The sequence below is a fragment of the Trachinotus anak genome, unplaced genomic scaffold (assembly GCF_046630095.1).
Source record: "Trachinotus anak isolate AG129_WGS33_773 ecotype Australia unplaced genomic scaffold, CSIRO_AGI_Tana_v1 ptg000003l, whole genome shotgun sequence".
NCBI lineage: Eukaryota > Metazoa > Chordata > Actinopteri > Carangiformes > Carangidae > Trachinotus > Trachinotus anak.
In genome coordinates, this window is record NW_027273854.1 from 19067464 (window position 1) to 19083982 (window position 16519).

General features: G+C 40.0%; 1 protein-coding gene across 8 annotated transcripts in view; it reads left to right on the plus strand.

The window, feature by feature from the left end:
* Positions 1–16519, plus strand: part of LOC139618435 (meiosis inhibitor protein 1) — a 56785-nt gene that overhangs the window by 14599 nt on the left and 25667 nt on the right. For 6 of the 8 annotated variants that reach the window (XR_011689734.1, XM_071474353.1, XM_071474350.1 and 3 more), the window contains exons 10-19: positions 403–522; positions 1495–1594; positions 4181–4315; positions 4912–5026; positions 6206–6297; positions 6746–6893; positions 7318–7429; positions 10050–10110; positions 10831–10928; positions 14762–14942. Coding sequence is in view for 7 of the 8 variants with exons in the window: in XM_071474353.1 (XP_071330454.1) it covers positions 403–522; positions 1495–1594; positions 4181–4315; positions 4912–5026; positions 6206–6297; positions 6746–6893; positions 7318–7429; positions 10050–10110; positions 10831–10928; positions 14762–14942 (1162 nt within the window). In the remaining variant the exon portion in view is untranslated. The remainder of the gene's footprint in view (positions 1–402; positions 523–1494; positions 1595–4180; positions 4316–4911; positions 5027–6205; positions 6298–6745; positions 6894–7317; positions 7430–10049; positions 10111–10830; positions 10929–14761; positions 14943–16519) is intronic. The other 2 variants (XM_071474357.1, XM_071474352.1) reach the window with 1 other exon arrangement.

The window sequence follows — 16519 nt, forward strand, 5'->3', positions numbered from 1 at the left end:
GCCTTCTTTGATTTCCCCTCTACAAATAATTTCCTTTGCCTTCTTCTGCGTTCCCTTCTGACTCCCTCTCTTTGTCTAAATTTTGTTATTTTCCTTGTTCTTGTCTGTCTTTGTTGGTCTCCCCTCTGTTTCCTATATACACTGTGTCTTTTCATCATTGTAGTGATTCTATTTGTATTTCTGTCTTGCCCCAGAAATTCAGAATATGGTGGCACTTTCAAAAGACTATGTGTGAATTTGTGTGTCGTGCTAGATTTGCATGAAGACATTACACTGTATTGTTGAAGTGGTATGATGATGCCACAGAGGAGCATTGCAGTGTAACAATGTTATTCACTGTTCTCTCTTGTTTCTCTTGTCCCTCACAAAAGTTTTTTTTTCCATCTCTCTTTTCCCTCATAGAGTTTCTGTTTGACTGTCTGGCCAGTACTAGTAGTGAGATGCTGCTGTGGTCTGCCTACAGCTGTTTGGTGTTGCTGACCGAAGACTCTCTGTTCTTCTCCCAGTGTCACTCCGTCTATGGTGAGCGAGCTCAGACAGATCAGAAAAACTCATGAGGCACGCTCATGTAATCCCTTTAGAACTTCAATGTTGTGTTTCATGATGTATTGGTAAATATATATGAAAATAACTGCTGATGAGTAATTGATGAAAAGAGGAGTCATGTAACAGCTTACACAGAAAAGTCTGCAAGTTAATTAAATCCACCAAAGAGAAACTGAAGTGGTTTACCTCTGCTTCATTCTTTGTTGCAGTTTTTAGACATTTGCATCTGCTCCAAGCATTACATTTACATTACAAGGGAGACTAGAGAAACAAAGGGCTACTGTATATTGTGTTATTTCAGCTAGGCAGACGCTGCTATTGTAATGCAGCACAATATGATTATCAGACAAAATGGCCACAGAACCTAGTAGTAATTACATTTTGGCAAAAATGTCAGTATTGTGTGTCTAATGGATAGTAGTGAATACTGACATATAGATGTGTATGTGTGTGTGTTTGTATGCCTATGGTGTGTGCCTTTACTGTGGATGATGTATTCGAGGTTCCACTGTCTGGGACGTTCTTTAATCCTGCAGCACTTCAGCTCCACTCAAGAGAAACTGGTTGAAAACCACTTGAAGTATAGACTTAATTTCCCAGTACACAGGGTAACTGCTGTAGCTACTCCTGGTGCTATTAAGTTTTTGCTCTAGCTCACTATAAACATAAGGTCATGACGGTGGATTCTGTGTTGTAGTAAATTGGATGGGTGTGCATGTGCGTCCTTTGATCAGGTATTACATTTACAAGCATGTCACAGATTTTAATGTAGGAAACTGCTGTAGCCTGTAGTGTAGTGAAAGCAATCTCATAACTTTGGCACTGAGCAAGATTAGACTGTGTGAGTGTCGGGGTGGGGGGTGGGGGGTGGGCAGCCTGCCTGGTCATGTGTAAAGTTAAGTCAAGCATTTCTTTGACGCAATGAGTGTGTGTGTTTGTGTGTGTTAGGTATTGAGTCCCTGGTGCGCAGTCTGAAGGAGGCTCTGCGGCTTTCCAACCTGGAAGTGCAGAAACAAGGTCTGCTGCTCCTTACTGCAATACTGGAAAGGTGAGACTGCTCTGTAATTTTTTTTTTTTTAAACTGGCCCAGTGCCAGAATTATTCCCCTGCACTGGGTGTGTAGCTCCCTTGAAATTTCCTGCACTGAGCATCTTTGCTCACTGACTAAAATTATGCTGCTGCACCTCAGCATCTCTCCACGTTCAGCAGAGCGCTGTCCCATCACCAGAGAACAGCTGTAGCAAATAAAAATAATTACAGTTTAATTAAGGTGTCCTGTTAGCTGTAGCTCTTGTTGACATTTATATGAAAGGGTCCTTGCAAATGCAAGTGTTGTTAAACCTGCAGTGTGTATGCTAAAGGGCAGTTCAGCTAAGTCACAAAAAAATCACAGCTGAGTTTATTTATTGAGGTTTTGTGATATCTGCTGTTCTTCTGCTGCATTGAAAAGAACTGAAAAATGACAGCTGCAACATTTTGTTTGAGAAGCAGTGTCTTGTTACTCAGGATAATCCACAGATCTCACCGTAAATACATTTCATTGGGAAATATTTTCAACTGAAAAATTATTTATGGAGCATTATTTGTACTATAGCCCATCGAACATAGATATATTATTGATTTGCTATAATGATCATATGATACTTGAGTTACGCTGGAGGCTGTTGATTTAGTGTTCAAATGTTGAACCACTGAATCAATCAATGCCTTAAATGTGTATTAGTTTGTAAAACTTACCAGTTAATCAGATTCATATTATTACATTTAGTGATGTTGCAATGAAACACAAAACACACACTAACACACAAGCACACATGCACATTTACTTTTGTCATTTTTGGGGAATATTACATAGACTTAGTATAGACTTGTATCCTAACCCTAACCACTACTTGCCTAATCCCTACCCTGACCCATAAACCTAACCTAAACCTAATTCTAACCCCACAAATGCAGTAAAAAAAAACACACGCACGCACACACACACACACACACACACACACACATACACACACACACACACACACACACACACTTCTCCATGTTATTGTTACTGTGTTTGTTGTCCTTCTTCTTCCGCACTTTACATCTATGGAACCTTCAGTACCTACGGTATTTTAGAAAAACAAGTACTGTCACGTTTTCAGAATTTTGACTTTGACTTGACTGCACAGAGTTATTGGTTCTCACGACTTACATTATTAATGAAGTTTTGACATATGTATTTTCCATTTTCTAGCACTTGATAAGTTATTACCTTCTCTGTGTAGGTTATAGTCACAAATCTTGTTCATTAGTATTGCCAAAACCACACACACAATTATGATGATGATTTTTTCTTATTCATCACTATATGTTTGCTCACAATCTGAACAGTATGTACAACTTCAGCTAGACCAACATGGTAAAGCAACCTCCTGTAAAACATGTTAAATACAGTGCACTTGGAAGTTTAATTAGATTTGAATTAACTGTCTGCTGGCTCGCAGATGAAAATATATCACAAGCCAGTAAAACACTGTCATATTTCTGCGAGGCTGACATAATTTTAATGGACTGTTCCAGTCGTCACATGGCAATGATACAGGGGATAAGAGATTTTGAAGGGCGAGGGGAATTTGTCCTTTACACTGAGTGGGATAGTGAAAAAATTAGCTAGACCAGAGCTCTTAAAGTGCTGAACAAGCTAGAGTGTGTGTGTACTTGTACTTCTGTCTTTGTGAGGACTAGTTTGAGTTATAGACCTTACGGAGTGTGGACATTTTAGCTGGTCCTCACAACTTCAAAGGGCTGGTTGAGTTGGTTAGGGTTAGAGTTAGGTTGGCGATTAGGGTTAAGTTTAGGGGTTAGTTGTGGGCAAGCGGCTGTGGATTGCATTATGTCAATGAGTATCCTCACAAAGACTGAAGTACAAATATGTGCGAACGTGTGTGTGTGTGTGTGTGTGCGCGCGCACCTTTATGTGCATGCACGTGTTATTTAAGATGTTCTATGCGAATACTGTTGTGGCAACAGCGAGCCAGTCAGCACAACAACAGCACAACAGATGTTGTGGTGCCGCACCTTGGACCAGAGACATGGTCTCAGGTCTCTGGTGATCTTTGTAACACCAATAGGTCAGCACTATTTGTTTATTATGTGTGCTTGCCCTGAAAGAACAAGTGTCTGTGTAGGTGAGTGAGACAGAGGGAGGGCGGGTTCATTGGGACTCAGCAAACTGTCACTGCTGGTATTGGCACCTCAAGCCAAAGAATGATAAATAGATCAGGCCAAAGAAGACAATGTCTGCTTTTTGATGGGCTTTTATTGACGTCCATGTCAGAAACCCATATCAGTGAAAATTACTCTTAAGTTTGCTCCCTTTGTATGTATTTTTGCCAAAGTTGTCATTCGCTCATTCAGGAGATCCACAGTACCATATACTGTGATTTGTCTTCTCATTTAATGATTTTCTTCTTATAGAATCTTATAGAATTTATCATAAATGTATGTTTCTCTGTCTTGTCAAGAATCTGTTTTTCTAGCTGCTGGGCTGCATTTCAACAATGACACTTATTTATCAGTGAATGAATGCACTGTTATTTTTTGGCTTGTGGGGTTGGTGGCACATCTGTTTGTGTGTTTGTGTTTACAGGCAGCCCCCAAGTGTGCGTTTGTTCCCCAGTGGTCCAGGGTTTGTGGTGGTTTCGGAGGCTGTGATAGCTGGAGTCTCCTCCTCCTGCCTGCTGGTAGCCACACAGGGTGCCAGTGCTGCCTCTGCCCTCTTCAGGTATACACAAAAACACATACTGTAGAGAAATGACTCACATGTTGTCAAGAACACTTGTGCAGCCATATTCTGGGGATTCCTACCTTTGACATGTGATTGGTTGTTTGTTATTGAAACGTATAAGTGCTCTTTCTCAGTAAAGTCCTTCCAGACATTTAGTGATGAAGGACTATGTACATGATTGAAGTTGAATTTAAAAACAGATGCATCGACCCATTCACTTACATACACAGCCACTTACTTAGTCACTTACATTCATCAAGGAATGAGTACACATAAACAACGACCTGATACACATACAACCACACAATGTTACAGAGAAATAGTCAATGCTCACTCACAGTCTCAGAGATGCATAGACTTGGTTGTAGATTAATTAATGTAAGTGCTTTGTTAGAGTGACTTGTAAGCTTTATATCCTCTGGCAAAGCCATACCATGAGTTACACTCATTCAGTCACTCACAAACAGACACACACACTGACTCAGAAATCCACATTATGATCCTCTGTGCTGCTTGTCTGTCTCTTAACTAACAGTTATCAGTGTTGTGTATTTAATGCTGGTTATTTGCTCTGTCACTCTCTGATTCTCCAGACTGAACCACCAGTCTAGACCAGTCCAGTACAAGGAGGTAGAGGGACTGGTGGAGGCCATCACTAACAGATTCTCTGAGCTGCCCCTGCCCTCCCCTGCTCATCGGCGAAGCTCTGTGAGTTAGTTTTTCCAATCGATGGGAGTTCATTCTTCCATGATGGACTGAATGTCCTTTTCTGTTGTTTTTTTTTTTAATAACTGTCTCTCATTGCTGCTTTCTGTTCTGAATCCTGCTCTCTGTCTGAAACTTAAGGGAAAGAGTGTTGCACTTGTGGCAGTGATAGTTAAGTGGCTGTCAACAAGATATGTCTGGTTGGCATGTATTTGTGTTCCCACTTAAACAATAAATGTGCTTCACTTTAATCACACTGAGACACAATAAAGATTTGAGATTAAGATTCATGAAGTGTTAATGGGACCTATAATTCACTGAAAAAACACTGAAGGATTTCAGTGTTTCTCAGGGTCTTAATGGAGAAGATTTGTTGTTTTAGATAAATCTTTAATGATTTCCTTGAGGAAATCTCCTGGATAATCTGCTCTGATAAAATGATAATTTTCTTGGAGATGTGATTAGATTTGCTTGTGCAGTGTTTCCTCAAGTATTTTCTTCAGCAGCAGAGGAAAATGGTTTTGTTGTACCTGGGTGGTGTACGTGTGTTGTATGCCAGTGGTTGGAATGAATATCAATTGGTTTCTAAAGCACTTCAATATTTAGAAATGTAGCCATTTCAAGGTACAAGTCTGGGACTGATTTTCTCTGAACTGATCAAGTAAAAATGCTTGAAGGAGCCATTTGTAAGTTTTGCTAGTGCTACATAGCCAACATTAGCATCAACAGCTGTTTACTTAATAGTCAAGAAGAAACGTTGCAAGTTCAGCTTTCCTATGTCCTAAGGGACATAGGTAACATATTTTATATTTCATGTGAATATAATCCAATTAATCTATATATACATTGTGTTATCACCTTATTTTGAAAAACGTGTTAAATTTGCTATTCACTAAAGTCTGATGTGATTTGATAGATTGTATTATGTGTGGTGTGCTCAGGTACAATCACGATCTCATAGTCTCTGTTCAGGTAAGACTTTTCTACTGCAACACTTGTCTTTGGAAGCTGAGAAAAATGACAGCATATAGTTGCTAACGCTGCATGTCAGCTCGATCTGGTATTTATCAGGAACACTGTTGTGTCTTGCTCCTCTTCTGCTCTCTGCTCTCATCTCTTCACTCATGGTGTTTCTTCATGTTTTTTTTTGTTCCTCTCATCTCTCTCTGTGTTACCCTCCAGGGGAGTTTGAAGAGGTCAGGCCCCAGCAGCCACGCTTCCAGGTCCGAAGCATTTCTGTTCCAGGCCCTGGTTTGTTTTCAGGCTGCCTGCAGGTCAGCACATTGTCGGGTCAGATTCTCAAGGAATTTAATGGGATCACTGTAACAGTTCAAGAGTGAAAAAAGACTCAGTAATGTACAAAGTGTCCAGACTTTTCATTGTTTGATGATCAGTAGTCTACTTAAAAGGTCCACTTTATGTCTTAAAGCTTTTTTATGTCATATCAATTACAAAAAAGTAATCTGTTTTAAAAAACCCTTTTGAATTAAATTGAATTAAATATTATTGTAATAAATATTAAATATTAAATATAAATATTAAATATTTCAGCCCGCCAGCAGAATTTTTAGTTTAACAACTCAGTGAAGTCCTTGGTATGTGTGTGTACCTGCATTTCTCTCTGTCATTTATAATGTAAACTTGTGTGTGTTTGAATTCATGCATGTGTGTGTGTGTGTGTGTGTGTGTGTGTGTGTGTGTGTGTGTGTGTGTGTGTCCAAGGTTGGCTGAGGAGTGTGCATCAGAGCCTGTTCTGAAGGAGAACACGTTCACAGCTCCATCTAAACACAGCCGTGCTCAGGACTCACTGGAGTCTCTGTGTCACTGTCTGCTTCGCTGCTGCGACTCCATCTGGATACCCACCATCATTGTGAGAGCTGGACACACACAAATGCACACATCCACTTCATCATTGTCTTATCTTAACCTTCTATTTCTCCGTCACACGCACTTGTAGCCAGACACTTGAGAAAATTATCTTGCAATTCCCCACTTCTCCTTTCTGAGAAATAGGTCACAATGATTATCATGCTCTGTCTGGCGGTTCCTCTAAATGGCTGTATTAATAAGCACAGCCACACAGCCTCCGTCTTCATTAGCTCTGTGTACACATGGATCAATCAGTCTCCCTGCTCAAGTGCAACTAATTGTTTTTGTTTTAGTTTTTTTTATGCGATATTTTTCTAAAGTTTGTTCCATTCAGGCTAAAAATCAATCAGATAAGAAAAAACTGTTTACAGTTTATATTTTGGTCATTTGTCTCTGATTTGCTGTTTGTGTTTGTATGTGTGTAGAGGATGTGTGAGCGTGCACCCAGCGCTCAGATACTGCAGCACTTCTACTCCATCCTATCCTCCCAGTTCACCCTCCTTCCGTCTCTCATGCCTGTCTTTGCAAATAAGCTGGGTGAGTTGGGCAACACTGTCTTCAGATTAACACCAACTGTCCACATGATTTCAGTGTCAAACATACTGTCTTCTTATTTAACACCAGTAATCAGGCGGTGTCTGTTCCCCCATTTGCACTGGCACACATCCCCTGGCTGGGAGGGACAGCCTCGATGTCGCTGTCTTATTAAAGATCTGCCTTAACTGTTCAGCCTTGACTAGTGATCATTTCTCTGTATCTGGAGGACCTCTGAACAAGACAGGCTGACAGTCCCTGATGTTTGACAATAATACTGCAAGCATAAAGTCACTGTTGAGTGGCTGGAACAGAACCAATGATAGTGTATGATATCATAAAATAAAATTCATGCAAACATTTGATAAAGTCATGAAATATAATATCAGTCACAGAGGAATATCTCTTTGGGAATATTTTTAAAAAATTACATAAATGTTAGATGGTTTACACCAGATTATGAAGCGTGTATGTTGCTGTGCTCTTGTTCTTTTGTTTTTTTTTTACTTGCCTGCTCTTAGCCATGCTAGCAGTATGGCTCTATGGGTGGCAGTGTTGGTCTATCAGGCAGTTGCTTCCTCCACTTTTGTCCAGACTGAGATTTCAGCAAGCATTGGAACGATTGTTGTGACATTTCATCGTCCTCTCAACCTGAATTGTTATAACTTTGCTGGTCTCCTGACGTTGTCTCCAGCTCCTGTTAAGCATCAGCATGTTAGTATAGTCACTCTCAACATGTCAGTGCAGCCTCACACACTAGCAAGGCCTTAGACCCCTCGTCTTGTTTTTTACAGTCCCTCTGTGTAATGTAACACATGTCCCGCTGTCTTCATAAAATAAGACACTAACACACTTAGGCCTGTTTTTTTATGCACCCAGAAGTGGAACTGAGTAAATGAGCCACTTAATGAAATGAGATATCAAGCATTCATAGTAGTCACATTTTCTTCTATTTAATATGATGGACCAAGTGTCTCTCTTCCTATTTCACTCAGGAGCGGAGCTGAGCTGTGGTGAACTGAAAATTTAAACATAAAGTTCTCTTTAAGCATGATGAGATTCATGATATCAGTCACTGAGATGGCTGGCACAGGGACAGTCCACACAGCTCATGTTTTTAAATTAGCCCCACTCTTTCAATCTCGTAACTGCCGGCTTTGCACATACTGGAGCTGGTCTTGCCAGCAACATATAGCACCAGCCCATACCTCAGAGACACGAGAGGCCTCTGCATGTCTAACCCACATGGGAATACAAAACAATGCCACACTAATCAAGAATGCTGTTTTAATGCAATTGAGCACCTTGCTTCCAATACGTTTTAAAGTCTTAAATGTCTAAATAAACTAAATACGCAAAAACAGAAGCAATTTCACCATAAAGCTCAGTTCCCAGCTAATCATACAATGAGAAATAAACTTAATTTCATTTCATTATCACATAAAAGATTGTGTTCTCCTCTGAACCACTGAAGTTTTCTACTTCTGGAGCTAGGCGATGTTTATGAAATTAAAATCCATATTTTGTGCAGTTTAAAATTATGCCAAAAACTTGATTCTGCTCACATCAAAGATAGAGCTAAATGCCTGAATGTTGACTTGATGAAATTTCATATCACTGCAGGGGAAAGACTAAGCAATCTGTCCAAAGCTGGCAGTCCACATGATGAGCCTCAATTATTGACAGGAATCTTGTTGCCTCGGGCATCGAGACAAGCCAATGATGTGGCGTTAAAAAGAAACATAAGTTTTATGCTAAGTTTTATTTATGCTGCAAGCAATTAACAAAGCAGAACAGTTTTCAGCAGATATGGCTGAGCAGTGCCTTGGCATAGGTCCAGAGGAAAGTGAGTTAGTAGCTATATGAAATTAAGAGAGCACCCTTTTCTCTCTCTCTCTCTCTCTCTCTATCTCTCTCTCTCTATCTCTCTCTCTCTCTCTCTCTCTTTCTCTTTCTCTCTTACTCACTGCAGCAATGAATCAGCCAAGACATTAAAAACATCTTTACGATTTGTTTTTTGTTCTCCATAGAACCAAAACAGGCCTCCTGTCCCATTACCTCCAATGTTGCCATATGATGAGCTCTCCCTCCTGATCCTGGAGAGTATTTAGGATATCATTGGCAGCATTGGCATTTCTGGCAGCATGGTGTCATAATGTTTGACTCTGTATATTTTTTTTGTATGAAATGCCTGTCTTTACTTTTATGGCTGCAGCATGGGTCAAGAGCCCAACACAAATCCCCCACTCTGTGGAACAATGAAGTTAATTTTGATCTTGATGGCAGGTGTCCCTCTCTCTCTGTCTCTCCACCTCCATCTCTTCTCCTTCCTTTTTCTCCTCCTTTTACTCCTCCAAGTACTTATAATCCACTGAATTGTACTTCTTTTTGTCCTTAAGATGACAAGTTGTGCGCCTTTTCTTAGTAGCTGTTTAGCTGCAGAGTTTGATTTACAATATGTGTGTACTTTATCATGTTTTTGTTTCCTTAATTCCTTTGATGTACTTTTTAACATTCGTTTTGAAAACTATTACATAATTTTTTTTATTGTCTTCCTCCTCTTCCTTATGTCTTACTGTCTCATCCCTCCTTTATTCTGCTGTTCTCCTCCTCTTCCTTCCAGCGTCCTCTGGTTTCTACAGGCTGGCTCTGGAACACAAAGGCCTCCTCTGTGTGGGGAACAGGTAAACTGTAACAGAGTAACCTGAGGACACATTCACACACATACACAGGCAAACTCATACACAGAAATTAACAAAGCTCTGCCATCTAAAAGTGCGTGTGTATGTGTGTGTTAAACTGTTGTGGCTCAGAAAGTTGAGTTCTTATTATTATTCCCTGTCGGAGCATATTGAACAATGAGACAGATAACACGACTGAGGCGTCTGTCATTTCTGAGTCACTCTGTCTACTTTTTTCCAATAAGCCAGTCATCTCAGCAGTGTGTTTGTCTCAGAGCAACAGGTCTGCAGCTTCAAAGCCCACTGTGTTTGATTGTGTGTTTTAGGTTTAGTTGTTTTGTGTATATAAGCATATGTGCTTTTGTGGCTGTATGTATGTGTTAGAGCATGTCAGCTCGTGCCTTCGTGTGTGTTACTGTGGTCATAAATGTGGTTGACTCAGTAGGCTTTAGGCCCCTCTGCTCTGAGCTGTAATGAAACTGAACCATGCCGTGTTTGTTTCATATCTGAAAGGACCAAGTCAAGGCACATTCTGTCCTTTGTCTCACTGTTAACTTTTCACTACATTGACCGTGCATGGAGAATGTATATTGTGCTCTGTCTCGGGTGCCCTAATCTTTTCTTTATTGCAGTTTTTCTGTTCTCTTTCTTCTGTCTTTTCTCTGTATTCATGTTTACTTTCTCTGTCTCATGTGTATTTCTCCCTCTTACCAATTCTTTCAGGAACCCAGATCTGAATGTGTCTTGCTGTGGTTTTCTACTGAAACTCAGCATGTGTCTGCTCTCCCAGTCAAACCCTGCTTCTGGCTCCTACCAGTATGGTATGCAAATATGCACACACACACACAGTTACATACACACTTGCACTGCACACAGAGCTACATGCAGCACCAGTAAAAACCCTGCTGTTCCTGTCAGTTTCCAAGCAATGATGTCATTGAGACTGCTGTGTTGAGCTGTTGACAGTGTTTTGTTTATTTTGTGTAAAGAATGTCTAGTCAGCTGTTCAAATCATATATTTTCGATACCCTAACCCCCACCCCCCACCCCCCCAGCCCCCAGAAATTTTTAAAACATAAAAATACTTTTAGTATTTATTTAGTAAGTTAATTTGTTAACATTTTCTTTATGAATATGCAATAATGATAACAGAATATGCTTCACATACTAGACACAACAGGTCTCCTACATCACTGAAAGGTTTATGTGCACTAGAAGTTTCAAGTTTTCACATCGCACTTGCATAACTTGCAAAATCCTATTTAGATGTGAGATCTAGTGTCAGACTCTGCACAAATATCATTCTGCAAAATTCAAACATCCAAGTGAAGTAACAATGAGAAAAACACATTTCTGAGTGGAGGGGGGCTTTAAATATAACTCAGTGAATTAGTTTTATCATGAATTTTAGTTTCTTCATCCCTGTGAACACCTACAGTATAAATGCATGCATAGACATTTTGACTTGAGTGACTGATGAGTTATTAATTTATTCATTATAGTTATTCATTCTGTCATTGATATATTTATTTTGGTCCGGAGGTTTTTTATTATTGTGTATTGTTATATGTTCCTAGCTCAGTTAAAAGATATTGTGTAGAGCTGAACAATATGCAAAAGATATGCAACAGATATTGGTGTGATTTTTGCTGAGTCTGTACCACCAAGCATGTCCCATTACATCGGGAGAATATGATTTGTAGGCTGGGGAATCTGTGTAACACCACAGTGCTTTATTTATGGTGTGTTATGGCACATTACACCTTTATTTAAAAAACTGCAGCTCCTGTTGTTTGGATAGTGCACTTGGCCATATTGTGTTTTGATAATATTTGATTCATTGTTCAGTTTTATTATTATTTGTGCATAGAATTTGTCACCTGGCAGTATTCAGTGAATGGAGGAAGGCAAACTCGACTCAACCAAGCATCATGTGACATTTATTTGGGAAAAAAAAGCAGAATCACTGCCATAAACTGAAAAAATGGTATTACATTAAAAAAGTAAATAAAGTTACATTTCAACTTTTGTTCAGTATCTGTGCTGCATTCTCTCTCTCTCTCCCTTTCTCGCCCACTCTTGAGTACTCTCTTTCTCTGCCCCCTCTCTCTCCTCGTCTTATGTTTACTTCAAACATCAAAAACATAAAACAAGACTCTCATCCCTAATAGAGCTGCTTGTTCTCTCAAGTCAGCCAGTGTCCAACCCTGTTCAGAGGAAGGTCTCAGAGCCAGCTCAGCTCCCACAGTCAACAAACAAGCTGATGATGCTGTTTTAGAAAAACTGTTTGCAAAGACACTGAATAATCGCTGGAGCTTTCTATACAGAATGAAAAGAATGGGCTCAGAAGTGTGTACTATAAACATGGCCTTGAATTGAAAACTGAACAGTGTCTGTTTGCTACTTCTAAGTTGCTGAGGGAAGAGTTAATGCCAAATCTCTTAAATGTCAATGTGCTTTGTGACAACACAGACAACACTATATTAAAGACAAGTAACTATAGGTAAGTGAAGATGTAATTGAGTGTAACCAAATGTTAAAATCCAGCAGGACTCCCCCTCCAGTCCCTTTCTGCTAAAGAGTAAAAAACATTTTATTGGAAACTGCAGTTGCTCCCCGGAGACATGTTGTGACATTGAGACCAGAAACGAGTAAAATATTTCTTTGAGGTAATGAGATGTAAGAGTTGTACAAGCAGCCATGTAGGTGTGTGTATTTGCTTACGTGTGTTTGTGGCTGTGAATAATGAATTCTGTGGAGCTAGACTCTTGTTTGTTTCCTTTTTCTCCCTGTCAACATCCTCCTCCCTTTCATCACCCTTATCTGTGTCTGTTTCATTTGCAGCCTCTTGCTTGCTCTCTTTCTTTCTTTGCTCTCATCCTGAATTTTACTATTCCATTTTGTATGAGATATTTCTCTTGTTCAAAACGTTGGTTGTTATCTTTATTTCAAACTTTATTCAGTAGATTTAAACAGATTTTAGTTTTGCCGTTTCCCCTCTCCATCTTGTTCTGTACACTCTCCATGTTGGTGTTTTAATTGTGTGTTTTGTTAATTGAATTACTCTGATACCGCTAATTAATTGTGGTGATTTATTTAAGGGCATTCTGTCTACTTTTGCATAGCTGTCTGATAATTACATAACAGTTGTGTGAATGTTTAAGACTCCTCTTCTCTTCCTCTATTATTAAAACCTGAGCAGGAGGCAACATGTCACTGCAGCCTGCTTTGTAGATCTGTTTTTTTGTCTTTCCCCCATCTGTTGTTTCCCTTCTCATCTTCATCATCTGTCTGTCCTTTGCTGTGTTCCTCTCCCTCCCAGTCCTCCCTTTGAGGCTCCCTTTTGTCATCTTTGACATCTTTCTATTCTTCTTCCTGCCTCTTTGTGACCGCCCGTCTTGACATGGATCTGCAGCCTTCTGCTTCCTGGCCACCTCCCCCTTTGGTTCCTGTTCATATTTATTTTTCCTCTTCTTTCTGTATTTCTTGAACTCCTATTCCCTTCTTTACTTTGTCTTCCTCTCTGGTTAGTAGTCTTATTCCCCACAGACTTTGCTGTGACTTTATAGCCACTGTGTAGTCATGCATCAGTGACCCTTATCCCTGTCTGCCATCTCCATGTGCCTACTTCGTCATTGTCCTCGGTGCTGTGTGATTCCTTCATACTGTCTACTGCTTATTGCTTTGTTTCCTTCCTTCTTGCCATCTCTCTCTTTTCCCACAGTGCCATTTCCCCTATTCTGTGCCACAATTTCTGTTTCCCTTTCTCTTTCTGTGTTGGTCTCTTTCAGTTCTTTTTAAGTTGCAGCTCATATTCTTCTTCCTCCCTCCCCCCTTCCCTCACCCCCCTCTTTCTCTACAGCTCCCTAAAGACCACCCAGAGATGGAGACAACGTCACAAATAGTAGATGCAGATAGTCCTACTCTTTTTAGTCATTTCACAAGAAATTCTGAATTCCCTGGTGTACTTTCCCTTTGTCTCTTCTCTCTTCCCATCATATGTTGTGTTGTATATTCATATATATCATTTTCTTTTACCCCCCTATCCCAGTCTTTTAGTCCTCCAGCCCTTAAATAGGTTGAGGCCCTCCTCAGCTCTGTCTCTCATCTTCATCATCTTCCTGTCTCACTGTTCCCTTCCCATCATTCCACATGCCTTCTTCATCTTGTCTTGCTATTCTTCAGGGACCTCATTTATATATATAAAAAAACATTCTTTAACGTTGCTAGATAACTTGTAGGGCTTTTTCAAAGAATTTTATAAAAATTTAATTGAAGCGTCCACAACAGCCGTAGCTTGGTTAATGATGAATATTGGCTTTATGTTTTGATATAATATAGATAATTGGGAAAGTGTGAAATCAGTGTAGCCCCACTCATTTCTACCCCCAGATGATTTTTTTTACAAACCACAGCTTTGGCTTGGCTTTAGTCATAAACATAAAATTGTAAATGAGGCCTCAGGGCATCTTCTGCTGCTTTTTACTTTATTCCATCCATCTCTCTCTTTCACCCATATCCTCTCTTCTTTCTTTTCTTCTCTCTCTCTTTCCCTCAGCCTCTCTCTACAACTTTGTCCTCCTCCAGGTTTTAGCACTGATCATTAAACTCTTATCCTTTCTGCTTCCGTTGTATTTCCTCGCTCATCCCCCAGAAGCCGAGGAGGTGGAGAATCTTCTGCAGTACAACCTTCCCTCTCTGTGTTGTCGTCTGTCAGACTGGCCTTCTCTGCTGCGTGAGGTTCCGGGACTCCAGCTGTGTGAATATAAAGGGCCGAGGGCCACTCAGTACTGTCTGGTGATAATGCTACACCTTGCATTGCAGCAAGCAGACAGGTAATGTGGTGTTGAAAGAGGAGAATTGCATTTTGGTTTTGCCAGTGTTTTGCTTATTAAAAAGGGAAATCTTGTATCAAAAAAAAGGCACATTCAGGGCTGATAATTGGAGCTGGAAATTGGACTAACCAATAAGTGTCAATAAAAAGCATTTTGCTGATATAAATTCTAAACACTTGTGTGTAGTGTTGCTGCAGATTGGTTTTGCAAGCATGGGAGGCATAATTTGATTCAGATGTACTGACTCTGTTCTCCTATAGCAACATCTATTTGCACTGTAAAAAGTGTCTTTCAGCAGCACAGTAATTTTCTGGCTTGGTGGCTGCTGACTAGCTCCTGGTAGCACTGTGTTACCTGTACCAAGGGAATCAATATAAAGAGTAAAATATCACCACATCTCTTTGTTCTCATACCAGGGTGGGCAGCCAGCCAGCTGCACCAGTAGTCTCTGCCCCAGTTTTACCTGTGTATAAACTTTTTGTGGCCTGATAATATTGACTTAATCAAATGTTGCATCTTCTCAATCTTGATGTGATAATATTGACATGTCTATAGGTTCTTCCAGAAATATTTCACAAAAATAATAGTAATTTTGAGAAACATTCATTATTAATGTGGATGTGATGACCAAACACAGATATTTATTGTTGATTTTACTCAGCTGAGGTATAAATAACTTCAATAACTTGAGAAACTTTCTTTGCTTTAATGCAGTCTGTGACAGCAGAAAAGACATTTGAGCTCAGATAATAACTAGTGTCATGTCACCATCAGCATCAGAAGTACAGTGGCAAGGAAAAATTAGTGAAGCCTTTGGAATTATCTTCTATAAATTTGTCAGATATGGTCCGATCATACAAGTTACAGTACAGTTACAAACAGAGTTACAATAATGAGCTATTTTAACTAATAGCACACAAATCATTGCATTGTTTTACGGTCAAGAATTGTTGATTTGCATGAAGCTGGAAAAGGTGACCAAGGCCCTGTTCAGACCTGGTATTAACAATCGATCACAAGTGGACAGCTCTCAGTTCATGTGTCTCGTTGAGGATGCGTATGAGATCTGATCACTCAGACCACATTCAGAGGTGGTCTGGGCCACATGTGGTCACATTCTTTTAGCAGTGTGAACACAAATGCATCCTGGGCAACACTGAAGGACTGCCTCCTCTACTGATGTCCTCTGCCACAGTCTAACTAGTTCATCACAGTCTCAAAATGAACCCAAAATATTTTACTATTTAAAATGGTTAAAACCTTATTTCACTGTAGAGCTGTGCACAACGCATTGATTTGCTCAACCCCTCTGTGCCCTGCTCTCTCTCTCTCTCTCTCTCTCTCTCTCTCTCTCTCACTTTCTGAATGATCAGTAACATAAAAAACCTCAGAGTAACAGCTAAAGGCTTAAAGGGATCATTGGAGCTGGTTCACATCTCTGTTCATGAGTCCACCAGACACAGATCATGGTGCATGGTTTCCTGGAGCTTAGTGTCCATGTCAGGACACCACAGAGGAAGCTGCTGCTCTCCAAAAAAACATCACATACCTGCCTGAAGTTTGTCAAAGAGCAGCTT